A 22738-nucleotide genomic window follows, 5' to 3' on the forward strand; every position below is an offset into this window, starting at 1 on the left:
ATTTTTATTGCTACCATTTTGGGTTTTACATACGACTTTTTGTTTGATTGATATTATGTTTTTGGGAGGGGAGATGACTAAAAAAAAAAGCTGTTTTGGCTTAATTTTTTTTTACCCCGTCCACTTGATGGGGTAGATAATGTGATATTTTTGTAAATCCAGTTGTTACGGATGCAGCAATACCAAATATGTCTATTTTATTTAATTTTTTTACGTTTTACACAATTTTCTTAGAGCCATATTTTTATAATTTTTCTGGCTATGGTCTTGTGTGGGGGCTAATTTTTTGCGGGATGAGGTAATGTTTTGATTGCTACCATTTTGGGGTACATACGACTTTTTTTGTCGATTAACATTATTTTTTGGGAGGTGAGGTAACTAAAAAAGCTTTTTTTGGCGTAATGTTTATTTTTTTATGGCGTTCACCTGTAGGGGTAGATCATGTGATATTTTTGTAGACCCGGTCATTACGGACACGGCGATACCAAATATGTCTATTTTATTGTTTTCTATTTTTAACATTTTATTATTTACTTCATTGGTGAAATTTTTTTTACATGTGAAACTTTATTTTTATTTTTTATAAAACACTTCATTATTTTTATTTTTTTATTTTTTATTTTACACTTTATGTCCCCCATAAGGCCACACAAGACCTCTGGGGGACATTTAATTTCACTTTTTTTTCCCACTATTAATTTTTCCTGTAACTGAGGCTGACATAGTAACTCCAGTTACAGGGGAAAAACACCCCCCAGAGAGGCTGTACAGCAGTATACTATAATGTACAGTCTGTGGAAGACCCGTCAGCTCCTACAGTCTCCCGGCCCTGACGGTCACATGACCACCGGGTCAGTACAGGAAGCTGCACATCACTTCCTTGCTGTATACACAGCGCTTGTTCAGCTACAGGATCTAGATCATCGCTAACAAGCGTTCACAGTACCACTGATCATGTAAATGTACCGCTGAAATGCTTGTTCATTGGGTAATTGGATCGTTTGTGCGAACACAAAAATCTTTGTTTCTGGACAGCAGATCATGCTGTGTAAACACAATCTGTTGTCGGCAAACAATGAGAATGGGGAAGGGCAATGGCATTAATGATCGCTCCTCCCCATCTCTCATGTAAATGCAGTGGTCTCCTCCACCAGCGACCAGCAGATTGTCGGGAGGGAACGCTTCCATCCCGACAATCTGCTGTAATATTGTCCCATGTAAAGAGACTTGTGCTCACATCTTACTATCTGATATAGTCTTTGCATTGTTATTTTTCACACAATGCCCGAAAAAAATGTACCCGTGTAATATTTCATATCTAAACTTATCAGTGTTTGAATTTCTGCCTGGAGTATCCATAATTGCAGAAATGTCCATTGAAGAGGTATTCCAGTTAGATTAAGTTATCCCCCATTGACAGGATAGGGGATAACTATTAGATCAGTGAGGATCCTGCCGCTGAGAACCCCACCAATCACGAGAATGGGGACCGCCGTACCCCCTGATGCCCCCCTGAAATGAACGGAGCAGCAACTTCATATGCCCTATGAAAACTTTTAAACAAATTTCTAAATAGTTTCATGACTACCAGTATGCAAGTATACAGAGTCCATAACTTCGGCAATTACCAGATCCAAATACTTAACCCTAGTGCACAGTCGTGTCATCTATTTCCTCAAGAGCTGGGAGTTTTCATCTGACTGTGTGGACCTCTAGTAATTACACTCCTTCTCATTCTGCTCTAGTCACCATTCATTCTGTTTACAAAGCATCGGCAATAGTCTCCAAGGGAGCTTCTTTATGTTCACAACAAAACTACCCACCGAGATAAAGGGAGTAGTTTCAATATGGCAACAGTAACAATAATAGTAGTGACATCACACTGATAGACGTACATAGACACTTCTCTAGGGTTCAGGCTGTGAACACAAGAGAAATTTAGAGTATATTCATCCAAGGCAGATACACTGTGAATTTTTCATTCAGATTTGGTGGGCAGAAAATTCACACCACATTACAGCAACAACAACAGGATGTGGGAAATAAGAAATTTTAAAAATTATCCTAGAAATCCTAGGTAAAAAAATAATAATTTGAAAATGCATTATAATCGAAAAATTCAAGAAAATACTATGAAAATTGTATTTTGTCCGAAGGGACTAAAAAAATGTTTGTGTGTATATATATATATATATATATATATATATATATATATATATATATATATTATACACAGTCATGAGAAAAAGTACTCCCTCTTTAAATTCTATGATTCTACATATCAGGATATAATAAATAAAAAATCTGGTCCTTAGAAGATCTTATGTTATGGTGGTTGTCCATGCCCATCTCTGCTCCTCTCCTACTGATGGGCAGTGCTGCCACCTTGCTCCAGTGGTCTGGTCCCACTGTCATCTCCCTCTCTCTGCTCGATGGTCCCGGCCGCTGGAGTAGCGCTGTAACGTCCATCCGCAGGCTGAGGCCTGGTTCTTGTCGGCCATGCCTCTCACTGCATGTAGGGCAGGCATAGGCATTTGCCTGCTCTCTCCAACTCTTAAAGAGCCAGGATGTAAATTAGGCTGCGTCCTTAAGGGGTGAAGGACTTCACACATATTATGTGTTCAGTAATGTCTAAACCCACCCCTACTTACAAGGTATTACTTTCTTTTTTATGAATGATACACAATTTTTTATTTTACTTTTTAATATGATAGTTACTATAGTTTAGGGAAAACATCCAATTCTCTACTGCTATTAAATGACTACTTTACAGTTTTATGTGTCAGATGCGTCTCTCACCAGTAAAAACATATTAGCCAAGTAACACACAGTTCTATACATTCAAGCTAACAATACAAAAAATATGCGAAAAAGTATTGTTTACCTATGATAACATTGAGCCATCAAATGTTTTAGGTCAGTAATTTCCTACTAAGAAAATAAATAATGTGTAATAAAGGCAAACACTAAAATTATTAATTATGGGGCACATTTAAGACTGGCACTTCAGATGCCGGTCTCAATAAACCCCTGCACTGTTGGTGGTTCCGCCAAAGTTAGGCCTCTTGCACACCAACGTTGTGCATCCGTTCTGTGCATTGGGGACTGCAATTTGAGGTCCCCAATGCACGGGCTACGTCCGTGCGGCAGCCGGGACGGATCGAGACCTATTCAACTTGAATGGGTCCATGATCCGTCCGCACTTCCAAAAAATAGAACAAGTTCTATTTTTTTGCGGTGCGGAGGCACGGACATAAACACCACGGAAGCACTCAGTAGTGCTTCTGTGGGGTTCCGATCCGTGCTTCTGCTCCGCATCTCCGTGATTGCGGACCCTTTCAAGTGAATGGATGTGGATGCACACGGGCCGGTGCCCGTGTATTGCGGATCTGCCGTATGCGTGCCGCAATACGGTCACGGGCACACAACGTTCGTGCGCAAGAGGCCTTATGAAGAGGCGCAGGCCTCTTCATAACTTCACCGGATCGTCCTCCAGTTCTAAATGTAGGATAGCTTCTGAGCGGTCTTAGGCCTCTTTCACACGGGCAAGATTTCCGCACGGGTGCAATGCGTGAGGAGAACGCATTGCACCCTCACTGAATCCGGACCCATTCATTTCTATGGGGCTGTGCACAAGAGCGGTGATTTTCACGCATCACTTGTGCGTTGCGTGAGAATCGCAGCATGCTCTATTTTGTGCGTTTTTCACGCAACGCAGGCCCCATAGAAGTGAAAGGGGCTACATGAAAATCGCAAGCATCCGCAAGCAAGTGCAGATGCGGTGCGATTTTCACGCATGGTTGCTAGGTGACGATCGGGATGGGGACTCGATCTTTATTATTTTCCCTTTTAACATGGTTATAAGGGAAAATAATAGCATTCTCAATACAGAATGCTTAGTAAAATGTGGATTGAGGGATTAAAAACAAAAACAAATTAACTCACCTCCTCCTCTTGATCGCGTAGTTGCCGATCTCTTCTTACTTCTTTAATCATGAGCTGCCGGCTAAAGGACCTGTGGTGCCGTCACATCAAATGGTCCAATCACATGGTCCATCACCGTGGTGACGTCACCACAGGTCCCTTGACAGGTCCTGAAGAAAGAACAGGAGACCGGCAGCTACGCGATCAATTGGAGGAGGTGAGTTAATTTGGTTTTTATTTTTTAACCCTCAATTGACCTTCTACTAAGCATTCTGTATTAAAGAATGCTATTATTTTCCCTTATAACCAAGCTATAAGGGAAAATAATAAAATTTACAGAATACTGAACCCAAACCCGAACTTCTGTGAAGAAGTCCGGGTTCAGGTCTGGGTACCAAACATGCCGATTATTCTCACGCGCGTGCAAAACGCATTAAAACGCTTTGCACTCGCGGGGAAAAATCACGCATGTTCCCGCAACGCACCCGCATCTTTTCGCGCAACGCCCGTGTGAAACCAGCCTTACATTTAGACTTTTTTCTAGGTCTGTCCCCTTCCTCTCCTACTTTTTTAGACCTGCCGTGAGTGAAAAAACGCAGATTGCGGCGCAACTAGATGTTGTGCCGCAATCTGCGCCTGAAATATGTCTAATATAGGCGTATTTCAGCTTAATACCTCTCTTCACTGCACATCTATCCCTCATGTAACATGCAAACTTCTGGCATGGATGGGGTCACGTGCGCCACTACAGTCAGTAACTGGCATAAGTAGTCATGTGTCTCCAAGAGGCACATGACCCGGCAGTCATGTTCTGCTTGGAGACACATCACCAGTGAGGTGAATCATTGACTGCAGTGATGCACATGACCCTGTCTATCCCAGAAGTTTACATGCAGGAACCAAGATGTAGTGAAGAAGGTGAGGGGGCAGCTAAGTATGCATCTCTTCACAGGTTTGGTGTTGTCAGGCCGGAATTTAAAAATAATGTCTGTGTTGGACAACCCCTTCAAAGTAGAATATTTAAAGGATATCTCCAACTATAAAGGGCCAGTTTAAACAGAGTTTTTTGGAGCTGATTTTGGAGTGTTTCTGCCTCAGAATCAACTTAAAAAAACGCCTTAAAACAGCCTCCTATGCATTTTAATAAGAAGCAGCACTTGCTTTTTTTTTTTTTTACACACGGAAAAAAGAAGTGTGGGAAAAAGAAGCAGCATGGCCTGTTTTGGGGGCAGAAACTGCACTGAAGCTCCCATTGAAAAAAATTGGGAGGCATAAAAAAAACCCAGCTCCATGCAAGTCCTTGTGCTTTTTTTTAACACCTGGTTAAGAAAAGACACTTCAAAAAACAGCATCAAAAACATGTCAAAGACCGCATGAAAAAAACATGTTTTTTGCGCAGAAAAAAAAATGCGGACTCCTTGGTGATTTTTTTAAGCATGTTTTTCAAAATCAGTCATGTGAACTTTGTTAGAAGAGGCAATAATGCAGTTTATACAAATTTCTAAAATAGATTTTACGGGAGTACAATATTGCTGACCTATCCTTAGGATAGTTCATCAACAGTGATGGCAAGTTCACCGTGTTCGCCCGCGAACACATGCGGGCTGGCATCTTAAATCACAAGTCCGGCGATACACAGGTAAGTCCTTACCTGTGCCTGTGCTGCGAGCCGGTCTGAAACAAATGCGGTCACCGGGAGCAGGCAGTTCCGAGAACAGCCGCCGGGGGCCTTCATCGGGCTGTTCTCGGAACTGCCTGCATTTGTTTCAGACCGGCTCGCAGCGCAGACACAGCTAAGGGCTTACCTGTGCATCGCCGGACTTGTGATTTAAGATGGCAGCCCGCATGTGTTCGCGGGCGAACACGGCGAACTGGCCATCACTGTTCATCAATATACCGGCACCACCTTCGATCAGCTGTTTGAAGAGGCCTCTACAGCCTTCACACAGCATACCACGCAACACACTGTATAGTGCTGTGCTTGGTTTGGTAGACCAGCCCATTCACTTAAATGGGACTGAGCTGCACACAGGCCATGTAACTGATGAATGTGAAATCACTGGAATCAGAGCGTCATGGCCCCTTCAAACAGCTGAGCAGTGGGAGGCTTAGATTCCGATCCCCACCGATCAGATACTGATTACCTATCCTAAGGATGGGTCAGCAATATTGTACTTCCAAAAACTCCCTTTAAGCGCCCATTCACACGACCGTTTATTTGTGTCCGCATCCGTTCTGCAATTTTGCAGAATGGATGCAGACTCATTCATTTCCGTGTGCTATCCGCATCCATACTTTCGTTCCGCGGCCCCGCAAACAGGGCCGAACTGGCCTACCGGGATACCGGGAAAATTCCCGTTAGACCGGTAGCCTTGACTGACGCACGGCCAGCTGAGGAGGCTCCTTGGCCGGTGTAGCGACTGCCACAAACACCACACACTGTAATGACATGCAGGAGGGCGGCCAGAAGCACCCTTACTACTGTGTTACAACTTACACGCTTCTCATTACAAGATTCAAATCCAACAAATCCCAGGCATAGTCATCTGTATTGCCGTCCTCATGACAGCGATACAGATGCCTTGTCTGTGCTGTAGCTGGAGATGGAGAGATATGTCTGCTGGGATTCAAACCCACGACCTTCTGTATCAGAGTCAAAGCACTTACCCACACAGCTATAAGAGCTGAATAGCCATTGACTGAAAAAATATGAGACTTCTACTGTAGACTCTGTTATAGCCAGTGTACATCTATACACATGACAGCTGCCCCAACACACAAAGCACTGCTATATCTCTATAGGACAGCTGCCCCAGCACACTCAGCTCTGCTATATCTCAATATGACAGCTGCCCCAGCACATTCAGCTCTGCTATATCTCTATATATGATAGCTGCCCCAGCACACCCAGTGTATAGATGTAGCAGAGCTGGGTGTGCTGGGGCAGCTGTCATGTGTATAGATGTAGCAGAGCTGGGTGTGCTGGGGCAGCTATCATATATAGAGATATAGCAGGGCTGAGTGCGCTGGGGCAGCTGTCATGTGTATAGATGTAGCAGAGCTGGGTGTGCTGGGGCAGCTGTTATGTGTATAGATGTAGCAGAGCTGGGTGTGCTGGGGCAGCTATCATATATAGAGATTTAGCAGTGCTGGGTGTGTTGGGGCAGCTGTCATGTGTACAGAGGTGTGCCTTGCCTCTGATACAGAAGGTCGTGGGTTCAAGTCCCAGCAGAAACTTTTCTGAAATACACAAGCACTGACTCCATATATGGACATACAGCGCGGGACACAGGCCGGATGAGGCTGCATCGCATCGCTGACATGGAGGTAAGGCTACTTTCACACTGGCAGTTCTGGGTCCGCTTGTGAGATCCATTTCATGGCTCTCACAAGCAGCCCTAAACGGATCAGTTTTGCCCTAATGCATTCTGAATGGATAAGGATCCGTTCAGAATGCATCAGTTTGCCTCCATTCCGCTCTGGAGGCGGACACCAAAACGCTGCTTGCAGCGGTGGCCAGTGTGCGGCCCCCCCTCTATTGTATTAATATCATTGGTGGCCAGTGTGCGGCCTCCCCTCTATTGTATTAATATCATTGGTGGCCAGTGTGCGGCCTCCCCCCCCCCCCCCGATCATTGGTGGCAGCGGAGAGTTCCGATCGGAGTCTCAGTTTAATCGCTTTGGAGCTCTGATCGGTAACCATGGCAACCAGGAAGCTATTGCAGGCCTGGTTGCCATGGTTACTTAGCAATATTACAATATTAGAAGCATCATACTTACCTGCTGCGCTGTTTGTGACCGGCCGGGAGCTCCTCCTATTGGTAAGTGACAGATCATTAAGCAATGCGCCGCACAGACCTGTCACTTACCAGTAGGAGGAGCTACCGGCCGGTCACAGACAGTGCAGCAGGTAAGTATGAACTCTCCGCTGCCACCAATGATCGGGGGGGGGGGGGGGAGAGGGGAGGCCGCACACTGGCCACCAATGATATTAATACAATAGAGGGGGGGCCGGGGGGGCCGCACACTGGCCACCAATGATATTACAATAGAGGGAGGGGGGGCCGCACGCTGGCCACCAATGATATTACAATAAAGGGAGGGAGGGGGGGCCGGGGGAGGCCGCACACTGGCCACCAATGATATTACAATAGAGGGGGGGCCGCACGCTGGCCACCAATGATATTACAATAAAGGGAGGGAGGGGGGCCGACGGAGGCCGCACACTGGCCACCAATGATATTACAATAGAGGGGGGGCCGGGGGGGCCGCACACTGGCCACCAATTATATTACAATAGAGGGGGGGCCGGGGGGGGCCGCACACTGGCCACCAATGATATTCAAACTGGGGAGGGAGGGGGGTCTGCCCCCTGCTGCCTGGCAGCCCCTGATCTCTTACAGGGGGCTATGATACCCACAATTAACCCCTTCAGGTGCGGCACCTGAAGGGTTAATTGTGCTGATCACAGCCCCCTGTAAAAGATCGGGTGCTACCAGGCAGCAGGGGGCAGTCATGTACACAGTTCGTAGTACACTGCGTGCAGAATTATTAGGCAAATTAGTATTTTTACCACATCATCCTCTTTATGCATGTTGTCTTACTCCAAGCTGTATAGGCTCGAAAGCCTACTACCAATTAAGCATATTAGGTGATGTGCATCTCTGTAATGAGAAGGGGTGTGGTCTAATGACATCAACACCCTATATTAGGTGTGCATAATTATTAGGCAACTTCCTTTCCTTTGGCAAAATGGGTCAAAAGAAGGACTTGACAGGCTCAGAAAAGTCCAAAATAGTGAGATATCTTGCAGAGGGATGCAGCACTCTTAAAATTGCAAAGCTTCTGAAGCGTGATCATCGAACAATCAAGCGTTTCATTCAAAATAGTCAACAGGGTCGCAAGAAGCGTGTGGAAAAACCAAGGCGCAAAATAACTGCCCATGAAGCTGCCAAGATGCCACTTGCCACCAGTTTGGCCATATTTCAGCGCTGCAACATCACTGGGGTGCCCAAAAGCACAAGGTGTGCAATACTCAGAGACATGGCCAAGGTAAGAAAGGCTGAAAGACGACCACCACTGAACAAGACACACAAGCTGAAACGTCAAGACTGGGCCAAGAAATATCTCAAGACTGATTTTTCTAAGGTTTTATGGACTGATGAAATGAGAGTGAGTCTTGATGGGCCAGATGGATGGGCCCGTGGCTGGATTGGTAAAGGGCAGAGAGCTCCAGTCCGACTGAGACGCCAGCAAGGTGGAGGTGGAGTACTGGTTTGGGCTGGTATCATCAAAGATGAGCTTGTGGGGCCTTTTCGGGTTGAGGATGGAGTCAAGCTCAACTCCCAGTCCTACTGCCAGTTTTTGGAAGACACCTTCTTCAAGCAGTGGTACAGGAAGAAGTCTGCATCCTTCAAGAAAAACATGATTTTCATGCAGGACAATGCTCCATCACACGCGTCCAAGTACTCCACAGCGTGGCTGGCAAGAAAGGGTATAAAAGAAGAAAATCTAATGACATGGCCTCCTTGTTCACCTGATCTGAACCCCATTGAGAACCTGTGGTCCATCATCAAATGTGAGATTTACAAGGAGGGAAAACAGTACACCTCTCTGAACAGTGTCTGGGAGGCTGTGGTTGCTGCTGCACGCAATGTTGATGGTGAAAAGATCAAAACACTGACAGAATCCATGGATGGCAGGCTTTTGAGTGTCCTTGCAAAGAAAGGTGGCTATATTGGTCACTGATTTGTTTTTGTTTTGTTTTTGAATGTCAGAAATGTATATTTGTGAATGTTGAGATGTTATATTGGTTTCACTGGTAAAAAGAAATAATTGAAATGGGTATATATTTGTTTTTTGTTAAGTTGCCTAATAATTATGCACAGTAATAGTCACCTGCACACACAGATATCCCCCTAAAATAGCTAAAACTAAAAACAAACTAAAAACTACTTCCAAAAATATTCAGCTTTGATATTAATGAGTTTTTTGGGTTCATTGAGAACATGGTTGTTGTTCAATAATAAAATTAATCCTCAAAAATACAACTTGCCTAATAATTCTGCACTCCCTGTATATTCTAACTAGAAGCGTCCCCATCACTATTGGAACGCCTCTGTGTAAGAATATACTGTCTTGATCTGAGTTTCACGATGTAACTTAAATCTGATGGTATATTCTAACATAGAGGTGTTCCCATGGTGATGGGGACGCTTCAAGTTAAAATATACCATCGGATTGGAGAAAACTCCGATCCTATGGTATATTAACTCCTGACCAGGGGCGTAGCTAACGGCTCATGGGCCCTGGTGCAAGAGTTCAGCTTGGGCCCCCCTTCCGTCAGTGCGTTGTGTGTCTTCTTATGTGGCACAAGGGTCTTTGGGCCCCCTCAGGCTCCTGGGCCCGGTAGCGACTGCTACCTCTGCACCCCCTATAGCTACGCCCATGCTCCTGACTTTACATTTAAAGTCAATGGGGGACGGATCCGTTTGAAATTGCACCATATTGTGTCAACGTCAAACGGATCCGTCCCCATTGACTTGCATTGTAATTCAGGACGGATCCGTTTGGCTCCGCATGGCCAGGCGGACACCAAAACGACTTTTTTTTCATGTCCGTGGATCCTCCAAAAATCAAGGAAGACCCACGGACGAAAAAACAGTCACGGATTACGGACCAACGGAACCCCGTTTTGCGGACCGTGAAAAAATATGGTCGTGTGCATGAGGCCTTAAGGCGATGGGCTGCTGTGAAAGTCCCACTGGGGGGTCAGTGTTAAGGGGTGGGGGATTGGGGAGGTCACTGTTAAAGGGGCGGGGTGCTGTAGAGGTAACTGTTATGGGGGATACTGTCGATATCTTTTAAAGACACACACAAACATTAAATGAAATAGATAAAATATACCCGTGCAAAGCCGGGTCCTTCTGCTAGTATACAATAAAGTTTAAAGCCCAATATCCCACCAGAAGTTTAAATGTATAATTAATATGAGATTTACAGGAGAGGCGTCTGATGTTATACGCTGCTTTGGAAACAGTACCACCAGTCTGCCACATGTCTCTGCTGTGTCAGTTTTAACTTCTTTGATTAGGAGTTTGGTTTTCTTACAGCGTTCATGTTGCAAGATAAGGCTCCCTGCACATAAATCAGTCCGTCCGGCTACGTCAGGCTGGGAGCTGGGCATAACTGATATATGTGCAGTGAACTTCAGTGAACAGATCCAGCGTCTGTACACTGATAGTGCCAGACAGGAAAACACTGCATGCTGAGTTTTTCTGTCTGCCGCTATTTGACATCCCGCGTCATCAGTGATGCGCCGGATGAATAATGAATGATCCCAAAGAAAACTATGGGATCAGTTTTAGTTTCAGTTTCCCTCTGGCGTTTTCTTCACCTCGCCAGAGGTGAACTGAGTCGAACTGATGCATATATGTGAAGCTGGCGTAAATAACGAGGTGATACAAAGTATTTAGATCTTTAATCACTTAAAATGTTTTATTGTTTTTAGATTTATATTTTTAAACTCTGTTAAACCCTTTTTTTCTTTACACTGTAAGGGCTCATGCACACGACCGTATGGCTTTTTCAGTGTTTTGCGGTCCGTTTTTTACGGATCCGTTGTTCCGTTTTTTGTTTCAGTTGTGTTTCCTTTCCGTTTTTCCGTATGCCATATACAGTATACAGTAATTATATAGAAAAAATTGGGCTGGGCATAACATTTTCAATAGATGGTTCCGCAAAAACGGAACGGATACGGAAGACATACAGATGCATTTCCGTATGTGTTCAGTTTTGTTGTGGACCCATTTACTTGAATGGAGCCAAGCACCGTGATTTGCCGACAAGGATAGGACATGTTCTATCTTTTCACAGTACGGAAATACAGAAATACTGAAACGGAATGCACATGGAGACACTTCTTTTTTTTTTGCTGAACCATTGAAATGAATAGTTCAGTATATGTACCGGGCCGTATACTGAACGCAAAATACTGTCGTGTGCATGAGCCCTAACACTGCTGTATAGCAGCATAATATAATTTTACCATTATGCTGTTACACTCTGCTTCTGGCCCAGTGTAATATGAATATTAATGCACACGACCGTATGTATTTTGCGGTCCAGAAAAAACGCCCCTAGTAGAACAGTACTATACTTGTCCGTAACGCGGACATACCGAAATGGAATGCACACAGAGTACCTTCCATTTTTTTGGTGGACCCATTGAAATGAATGGTTCTGTATATGGTCCGCAAAACGAACGGAACAGACATGGAAAGAAAATACGGTCGTGTGCATGAGCCCTAAGAAGAAATTTCCAGTTTCCTTCACTAGGGCTTGGCATCGTAGTGGAACAGGCTAAGCTCCTGAGCTCACCCTTGCAACCTTTTCATGTCTTTGGTCAATGAGGGGTTTAAGTGAATCTGACAACGAGATCATGCTTTCCTGTCTGAGATCAAAATGAAATAGTGACAGGGCAGTTGATTCCTGTATTGTGGCCTGCAAACAGCGGGTCCGCAATATGCAGGCACCGGCCGTGTGCTCCTCGCATCACGGATGTTGACCCATTCACTTGAATCGTCCGCAATCCGGAGCTGCGGTGTGGAAAGGAGGCACGGAACCCCACGGAAGCACTACGGAGTGCTTCCGTGGTGTTTCTGTCAGTGCCTCTGAATTTTTTTTGTGGTGCAGATGGATCACGAACCCATTCAAGTTGAATGGGCCTCGTTCGATCCCAGCCGCCGCATGGACGTTGCCCGTGCATTGGGGACCGCAAATTGCAGTCCCCAATGCACAGAATGGCCGCTCAACGGCCGTGTACATGAGGCCTAATTATGTGAAATCATCGCCCCTTTATTTCATATTTACAATTAAATACTGGCACACTTTACTTGCTTTGCTTCAACCACTTCACTCCCTTTCATTGACAGATTTGAAACATTAAAGATAAAGGAAAGGTAGAGAAAAAGCAAGATGGCCTTTACAGCCTTTTACTGAGGTTATGGAAGAAAGAATTCTCTTTCCATCCAGTGTTCCATACTAGGCAACTGTAGACTCCACTGTATAGATCAAATTGTGGCTGCTAATTTTTAGGACTCATGCATATGGCCTTGTATTTTTTCATTCACTTCAATAGCTGCAAAAGATGTGGACAACACACCGTGTGCTATCCACATCCGTATGTCCTTTAGGCGGCACCCGCAAAAAAAACAGAACCTGTCCTATACTTGTCCATTTTACAGATAAGGATAGGACTGTTCTATAGATGGTAGGACCTTCCGTTCTGCAAAATGCAGAACATACATGGCTGGTATCTGTGTTTTGTGGACCCCAAAAGTGGCTACAACTGTGTGCGTGAGCCCTTGAGCAGAATGGGTCTCAGTAAATATAAGGAGGACATTGGCTTACCTTCACCCGTTCTGTTCTGTTTTTATTTCTGTAACACAACAAAAAATGCCTGTAAGTTAAATACATAATCTCAACGTGAACGTCTTCATAGTTATGGATATTGCATGCCATCACTCCCTGTGGGTAAGTATCTTAAAGTTCTGAGCGGTGCTTTGGTGGCACTTTAAATAAGGGGATCTACAAGATGCTCTTAAAGTGTTAAAACACTATTAAAACTGGTTTGAGGGTGCTTAATGGTGTTCCTGCAATGTTTTTGAAAAAGATATGTGGATGGCCTTCAGTTATTGGTTTTGCTCCTGCAGTGAAAGCAAACGTGTAAAGGGACGTTAAAAAGAAAAAACAACAAAAATGTTATTGGGTTAATACAAATAAAACAGCAATGAAGAGGTGTGTGACCTAAAACGTTCCAAGTAAGTGGGCTATCTGGGGTCTGATACCTCAATAGAGGGGTCCACTTGGACTATGTCAGTGCAACTCAATTATCGCGCTATATGTCAATATGTGGACACCATGGAATATCCAGACCCAGTTAACAAAGTTCCAAACCACATATGGTCAGTAAATTACTGTATATCTGACCAATATAGCTCAAAAACCCCAGCAGGGGCTAAAAACGGTGGTTGGACCACTGAACTAGAGGTGGATGCCCTACCAGTATATGTGGTACATATGTGGAAAGTTGCAATGCTGTGTATACACTGCCACAAATTTACCCAAGGCTACAGGTAGGGTACACCGTCTTGGCTAAAGCAGAATACCCAGCACAGGCTAAAAACGCCATAGAACAGTAAAGCTGGATATATAATGGTCTGTCAGGGGATGGCTGTGCACATTGCCATCCACTGTAGACACTCACAGTGGTGCTGCGCTCAGGCCGGTGGAAGGAACAGCTGATGTGGCTCATACATAGCCAACCATCAGCAACACCGGCCGGAGGTAAAAAATACTAAGGCTCGACGCGTTTCTGTGCATAATACTGTGCACTTCATCAGGAGCTGAACACACTTGGCACCAAAAACCTGCCTAAACCGTGCACCTCTAGCATGAGGGACGTCGTATTGGTATGACAGAAATAATGCCCGGCACTGTGTGTTTTATTAACATAAAAAATACAATAATGATAGGAACAGCAGTAAAAAGGCCTCATGCACACGGCCGTTGCCTGGCTGTGGCCGTATTGCGGCCCGCAAACAGCCATTCACCATTCACTTGAATGCTTCCGTGGTGTTTCTGTCCGTGTCTCCGCACCGCAAAAAAAAAGCACATGCTCTATTTTTTTGGGGTGCGGACGGATCACGGACCCATTCAAGCTGAATGGGTCTCGATCCGTCCCGTCCTCCACACGGACGTTGCCCAATGCACGAAACGGCCACACAAAATCAGTGTGCATGAGACCAAACACTAGAGAACTGCAGCCATTCAGGCCATTATTTATATATTATTTTAAATAGTGACTTTCTCTCCATTTTTCTTTCTGTGCAGGAATAAAACTTTTATATATTTTATAACTATACCAGAATATATCAATTATCCAATGACAATTCCTTCATTAAGGCCCCTTTCACACGGGCGAGTATTCCGCGCGGTAAGTGATTCGTGAGTTGAACGCATTGCACCCGCACTGAATCCTGACCCATTCATTTCTATGGGGCTGTGCACACGAGCGGTGATTTTCACACATCACTTGTGCGTTGCGTGAAAATCACAGCATGTTCTATATTCTGCGTTTTTCACGCAACGCAGGCCCCATCGAAGTGAATGGGGCTGCGTGAAAATCGCAAGCAAGTGCGATTTTCACGCACAGTTGCTAGGAGACTATCGGGATGGGGACCCGATCATTATTATTTTCCCTTATAACATGGTTATAAGGGAAAATAATAGCATTCTGAATATAGAATGCATAGTAAAATAGCGCTGGAGGGGTTAAAAAAATTAAATAAAATTTAACTCACCTTAATCCACTTGCTTACGCAGCCCGGCTTCTCTTCTGTCTTCATCTTAGCTGTGTGCAGGAAAAGGACCTGTGGTGACATCACTCCGGTCATCACATGATCCATCACCATGGTAAAAGATCATGTGACGGACCATGTGATGACCGGAGTGATGTCACCACAGGTCCTTTTCCTGCACACAGCTAAGATAAAGACAGAAGAGATGCCGGGCTGCGCGAGCAAGTGGATTAAGGTGAGTTAAATAATTTTTATTTTTAACCCCTCCAGCGCTAGTTTAATATGCATTCTGTATTCAGAATTCTATTATTTTCCCTTATAACCATGTTATAAGGGAAAATAATACAATCTACGGAACACCGATCCCAAGCCCGAACTTCTGTGAAGAAGTTCGGGTTTGGGTACCAAACATGCGCGATTTTTCTCACGCGAGTGAAAAACGCATTACAATGTTTTGCACTCGCGCGGAAAAATCGTGCATGTTCCCGCAACGCACCCGGACCTTTTCCCGCAACGCCCGTGTGAAAGAGGCCTAAATGAAATAATATCTGTTGCATGGCCTGTCACTGTCTAGAATGCCAATTTCTCTTTACTAATCAATTATGATTAGGGCCTCTTGACCTCAATTAAATCTTGCCAGTGTTGTTGCTCTCCAAAGCTTCAGTCAGTTTTCAGTATTATTTCCCATTAAGAGAATCACTGAAATGTAACGTTTACAGCTATTCCAGCAAAATTACATTCACCTTGTCTTATTCTCTTCACAGTAGATCTCTAACCAAGGGACAAAGGCTGCTATAATACATTTAAGCCTCATGCACACGTCCGTGGAACACGGACCGTGTGATACCGGCCTGGATTTCTTCTAAGTGCAGGAGCGCACGGCGTCATTGGTTGCTATGACGCCATGCGCTTCCTGCTGCCGCCGCAGTACACTGGTATAGATCATAGCAACCAATGACGCTGTGCGCTCCTGCACTCAGAAAAAATCCAGGCCGTTATCACGCGGTCCGTGTTCCACGGACGTGTGCATGAGGCTTAATGTTGGAAGCCTTTGTGTGGTACCCTATGCTACAGATGAAGTTTGTTCTGTTTTATCCTTATTGCATGGCCACACATTAGGCCTGATTCACACTTCAGTTATTCGGTCAGTTATTTTCCTCAGTGACTGTGAGCCAAAACCAGTAGTGAAGCCTACTCAGACATAAAGTAAAATGGAAAGATTTGCGCGTGTTCTGTTTTTCTGAGTCACACCAGATTTTGGCTCACAATCACTGTTGCAAATCATTGACCATACACTGAAGCCTCGTTCACATTTCCATGTCGGTGTCACGTCCGTGAAAAAAGCGTACGTGTTTTATCCGTGAAGGATCCGTGGTTGGTCTGTGTGTCCATCTTTACCATCCGTGTGACATCCATAATTCACTGACATTGCTCTGCTGAAAATTAATTTCCAAAGAATCTCCTATCAGTCTTCAGTGAAAAAAGGACGCAAGAAGGACGCAACACGGATGCCATCCGTGTTGTGTCAGTGATTTTCACGGACCCATAGACTTCAATGGGCGTGCTTGGTCCGCATCACGGATCAAAGTAGTGCATGTCCCAATGTTTTTTTTTACTGACTCACGGTCAGTAAAAAAATACTGAAATATGAACAGACACATTTAAATCAATGGGTACGTGTGCTGCCCGCAGAAAATGCGGACAGCACACATCAGCGAAAAACTGTCTGTGTGAATCAGACCTAACTTGTTATATAGCAACACTGGATTTGTATAAGGCCTCTTTCACACATCTGTGACTTGGTCAGTGATTTCCGTCAGTGATTGTGCTGTACAAAACTAGGTGCAGGTCAAAAACTAAATAGAGGTTGTCTCACTATATCAAATGGCATTTATCATGTAGACAATGTTAACATAGGGCACTTACTAATGTATTGTCATTATCCATATTGCCTCCTTTGCTGGCTTGATTCACATTATACACTGTTAGTTTCCAGGGGTTATGGTCCCTGCGCAGATATGAGGTGGCCAGGAAGGGAGCTGTGGCGCATGCATGGCTATGCGCATTCCTGCGGTCCCGTCCTCTATAGAGGCCATTGCTTTTTCATATAGTGTGCATGCACGGCCACTACTTCTGCATTACTTGGTGGTCATAACCAGTGATGGTCAGTTCGCCTCGTTCGCCCGCGAACACATGCGGGCTGCCATCTTAAATCACAAGTCCGGTGATGCACAGGTAAGTCCTTGCCTGCGCCGCAAGCCGGTCTGAAACAAATGCGGTCACCGGGAGCAGGCAGTTCCGAGAACAGCCACCAGGGGCCTTCATCGGGCTGTTCTCGGAACTGCCTGCTCCCTGTGACCGCATTTGTTTCAGACCGGCTTGCGGCGCAGGCAAGGACTTACCTGTGCATCACCGGACTTGTGATTTAAGATGGCAGCCCGCATGTGTTCGCGGGCGAACACGGCGAACTGGCCATCACTAGTCATAACCCTTTGATAGGAGAAGTGAATAATTTGATGGAAAAAGGAATCAAGCCAGCAAAGGAGGCAATATGGGCAATCACAATACATTAGTAAGTACCTTGTATTAACTTTGTCTACATGATATATGTCATTTGATGAAGTGAGACAACCCCTTTAAACCATATTTCTTTGGGGATGCCATTCCTGGTTTTGTCTCTTAATCACTGATGGAAATCACTGACCAAACAGTGATGTGTGAAAGAGGCCAAGAAATAAATTCTTATTATAGTCTGAGGCCTTAGGTCTTAGGCTACATGCACACGACCGTTGTTTTGGTCCTCATCCGAGCCGCAGTATCTGCGGCTTGGATGCGGACCCATTCACTTCAATGGGGCAGCAAAAGATGCGGACAGCACTCTGTGGTCCGCAAAAAAAAATAACCTGTCCTATTCTTGTCCGTTTTGCGGACAAGAATAGGCAGTTATATTAATGGCTGTCTGTGCCATCCGTGTTTTGCGGATCCGCAATTTTCAGACCGCAAAACACACAACAGTCGTGTTATTCATAGGTCTGTGTTTGATCAGTGATTTCCATCAATGTTAGGGCTCGTTCACATGAACGTTTTTTGCGTTCCGTATACGGACAGTTTTTTTGCGTTCCGCAAAAAAAACTGAATGTACTCCGTATGCATTCCATTTGCATATTTCTGTTTTTCCATTCCATTTAAAGATAGAACATGTCCTATTATTGCCCGAAAATCACGTTCCGTGACTTCATTTAAGTCAATGGGTCCGCAAAAAATACGGAATGTACTCCGTATGTCTTCCATATCCGTTCTGTTTTTGCTGAACCATCTATTGAAAATGTTATGCCCAGCCCAATTTTTTCTATGTAATTACTGTATACTGTATATGCCATACGGAAAAACGGAACGGAAAAACGGAACAGAACCGGAAACACTACTGAAAAAACAGAAAAACGGATCCGGAAAAACAGGCCGCAAAACACAGAAAAAGACATACGGTCGTGTGAACGAGCCCTTAGCCCAAATCAGGAGTGGAGCCTATACAGAAATAAGGTAAAATGGAAAATTGCACCTGTTCTGTGTTTTTGACTGGCACCTGAACCACTATGCTGCCCACTAGTGATGAGCGAAGTTTTAAAAAAAAATTGATTCTGCTCCTTCGCCGAATTTTACTAAATATTTTCTTTGTGATTACTTCATCACAAAGCGCATTTCTTTGTAAGTAGTGGGTGCAATGACAGGGAGTGGAGATTGCGATCCCCGTCATTGTACCCCTCAGATGCTGCGTTCATAGCTGATCGCGGCATCTGAGAGAAATAGCAGAATGTAAAATAAAATAAATAAATAAAAATCATACTTACCTCATCCATTTGCTCGCGACGAATCATCTGCCGCCACCTCAATTGAAGATCTGGTGTGAAATCTTGTGTGGCCTGTGATGACGTCACCGCGCACGGGATTTCGTGTGAGATCTTCAAGCAAGATGGCGGCGGCCGGCCCGCCTCTAGTAAATGGATGAGGTAAGTATGATTTTTTTCAGTTTTTACACTAATTCAGGTTAAATCAATTCGCTAGCATGAGGAAATTTGGCTTCGCCGCTAATCGAATTTATCCTGAAATTCGGATCGAAGTCGCTCAACACTATTGCCCACCACTGACCCATTGTACATGTTAATAATGTGCAAAAGGACATCTGAACCCAGGACCTCAGAGAAGAGTGTGCATACCGGTGCTGCACCAGAAATTCACAGTTCGCTCTGTTTCTATCAATGTTGGCAGTTTGAACAAGTGAATAAATGTCTTCTGGTTATCAGTGTATTTTTTAGCATGTAATATATTGTTAAATACGTACAGATTTTCTTTGGATAAGGAATGGCTTGTAATTCCGATGTGAGTGCACAATGGTTTTCAAAGAAGCCTAAAGTGGGATAAGGAAGATTTTGCTGAACCTTTAGGCCTCTTTCACACGAACGATACGGATTGGCTCCAGATGCGTTCAGAGTGCGTTTAGGGAAACTCGAACCATTTTGCAAGCAAGTTCAGTCAGTTTTGTCTGCGATTGAGTTCAGTTGTTCAGTTTTTTCCGCATGGGTGCAATGCGTTTTAATGCGTTTTTCACGCGCGTGATAAAAAATTGAAGGTTTACAAGCAACATCTCTTAGCAACCATCAGTGAAAAACGCATCGCACCCGCACTTGCTTCCGGATGCAATGCGTTTTTCCCTGAAGCCCCATTCACTTTTATGGGGCCAGGGCTGCGTGAAAAACGCAGAATATAGAACATTCTGCATTTTTCACGCAACACAGAATTGATGCGGGAAAAAAAACGATCATGTACACAGCCCGATTGAAATGAATGGGTCAGGATTCAGTGCGGGTGCTATACGTTCACGTCACGCATTGCACCCGCGCGGAAAACTCGCTTGTGTGAAATGGGCCTTAGAAACTGCTTTGTTGATTTACATCATCCTTACCTTTTAACACTCCTGGCCCCTATGGACTCATCCATGAGGTCAGCATTTCTTCTAGGAGGCTTATAGTAATCTTGTCCCTAAGAAAACAATTAAATTAGCATCCATGTTAGGCAGTAGGTCCTGTGATTAAAAAAAATACATATACAAGTCTTTTATTAAATTGGACATAAACATAAAACTTCAGTCTCTGATTTATCAAGACCAGTTTCTGGCGTAAATAATGATGAATGTGCCGGGGTCCATCCACACGTCTCCTTTTCAGAAACTAACGAGGGCGGCATAAAAATCCTAGTTGCGAGTAGAAAAGTCGCAATGGCAATTACAAAAGTCGCAAACCCAGGGTTTATCAAAACTGGTACAAAGGAAAATTGTCTTAGTTGCCCACAAAAACCAATCAGATTGATCCTTTCATTTTCCAAAGGAGCTCTGAAGAATGAAAGATGGAATCTGACTGGTTGCTATGGGCAACTAAGCCATTTTTTTTCTACGCAAGGTTTGATAATTCTCCCTCAATGATTTCGTGAAAAAAAAAACACCATCCATGTGCAGGTAATTTTTCATGGATGATTTGCTAGAAACCACTGGATGGGCATTCTTCCTTTGACAGACGTTAAAAAACGAATGACATATTGATGTCCTACAGATGGAACAAACTGAAGAATGAAACATGGTGGAGGACAAAACTAATTTTTTTACGTGGATGGAAAATCATCAGTTTTTTACATCGCTTGGTGGATGTCGGGTGACAATAGGATCGGCACCAGGTGGATGTGTGCCTTGGCCTACAGATTTGCAATAGGCCCTGCCCTGCCTATTGCACGACGTCTGCGGGTGTTCTATTATGTGTCAATTTAGCTATGTATCCAGCAACTAATTGGATTATTACATACATATATATATAACAAACAAAAAAATATTATTTTTTTTAAATGTCAGTTTTTTAATCCCAACTCATTTTGTACTATATACTGTTACAGATAAAAAAAATGTGACCACTGATGAAGGTCTGAAATGACCGAAACGTCTGGTCGAAATACTCTGTACCAAGGATAAATATTGGGCTATTGGATGAAACTACTGCAAAACTTAGGCTACTTTCACACTTGCGGCAGGACGGATCCGACAGGCTGTTCACCATGTCGGATCCGTCCTTCCGCTATTTCGACCGTGCCGCCGCTCTGTCCCCATTGACTATAATGGGGACGGGGGCGGAGCTCCGGCGCAGCAAGGTGGTGCACGGCGAAAGGCCGCCGGACTAAAAGTCCTGCATGTCCGACTTTTTAGTCTGGCGGCTTTCGCCGTGCACCGCCGTGCTGCGCCGTAGCTCCGCCCCGTCCCCATTATAGTCAATGGGGACAGAGCGGCGGTCCGGCGGCACGGCGAAATAGCGGAAGGACGGATCCGACATGGTGAACAGCCTGTCAGATCCGTCCTGCCACAAGTGTGAAAGTACACTAAAAAATAAAAAGTTTGATTGCAACACCTTTAGGCCTCATGCACACGAACGTTTTTTTTCACGGTCCGCAAAAACAGGGTCCGTAGGTCCGTGATCCGTGACCGTTTTTTCGTCCGTGGGTCTTCCTTGATTTTTGGCGGATCCACGGACATGAAAAAAAAAGTCATTTTGGTGTCCGCCTGGCCGTGCGGAGCCAAACGGATCCGTCCTGAATTACAATGCAAGTCAATGGGGACGGATCCGTTTGACGTTGACACAATATGGTGCCATTTCAAACGGATCCGTCCCCATTGACTTTCAATGTAAAGTCCGGAGTCCCTTTTATACCATCAGATCGGAGTTTTCTCCAATCCGATGGTATATTTTAACTTGAAGCGTCCCCATCACCATGGGAACGCCTCTATGTTAGAATATACTGTCGGATATGAGTTAGATCGTGAAACCTCATTTCCGACAGTATATTCTAACACAGAGGCGTTCCCATGGTGATGGGGACGCTTCTACTTAGAATATACTACAAACTGTGTACATGACTGCCCCCTGCTGCCTAGCAGCATCCGATCTCTTACAGGGGGCCGTGATCAGCACAATTAACCCCTCAGGTGCCGCACCTGAAGGGGTTAATTGTACTATCATATCCCCCTGTAAGAGATCAGGGCTGCCAGGCAGCAGGGGGCAGACCCCCCCCCCCCCCCCTCCCCAGTTTGAATATCATTGGTGGCCAGTGCGGCCCCCCCCCCTTCCTCCCTCCATTGTAATAATTCGTTGGTGGCACAGTGTGCCCCCCCCCGCCCCCCCCCCCTTCCTCCCTCTATTGTAATAAATCGTTGGTGGCAATTATTGGCCCCCCTCCCTCTATAGCATTAACAACATTGGTGGCCAGTGTGCGGCCTCCCATCTTGCGCCCCCCCCCCCCCCCCCCCCACGGAAATACTGAAATACTGAAACGGAATGCACACGGAGACACTTCAGTATTTTTTGCTGAACCATTGAAATGAATGGTTCAGTATCTGTTCCGTATACTGAACTCAAAAAACG

General features: G+C 44.8%; 1 protein-coding gene across 1 annotated transcript in view; it reads right to left on the bottom strand.

The window, feature by feature from the left end:
- The window catches only part of CCDC170 (coiled-coil domain containing 170), a 111710-nt gene that overhangs the window by 84311 nt on the left and 4661 nt on the right, over positions 1 to 22738 (bottom strand). The window contains exons 2-3 of the mRNA XM_040427349.1: positions 20245 to 20321; positions 13336 to 13363 (exon numbers count right to left, since the gene is read on the bottom strand). Coding sequence (XP_040283283.1) covers positions 13336 to 13363; positions 20245 to 20321 — 105 coding nt within the window. The remainder of the gene's footprint in view (positions 1 to 13335; positions 13364 to 20244; positions 20322 to 22738) is intronic.

The sequence above is a fragment of the Bufo bufo genome, chromosome 4 (genome assembly GCF_905171765.1).
Source record: "Bufo bufo chromosome 4, aBufBuf1.1, whole genome shotgun sequence".
NCBI lineage: Eukaryota > Metazoa > Chordata > Amphibia > Anura > Bufonidae > Bufo > Bufo bufo.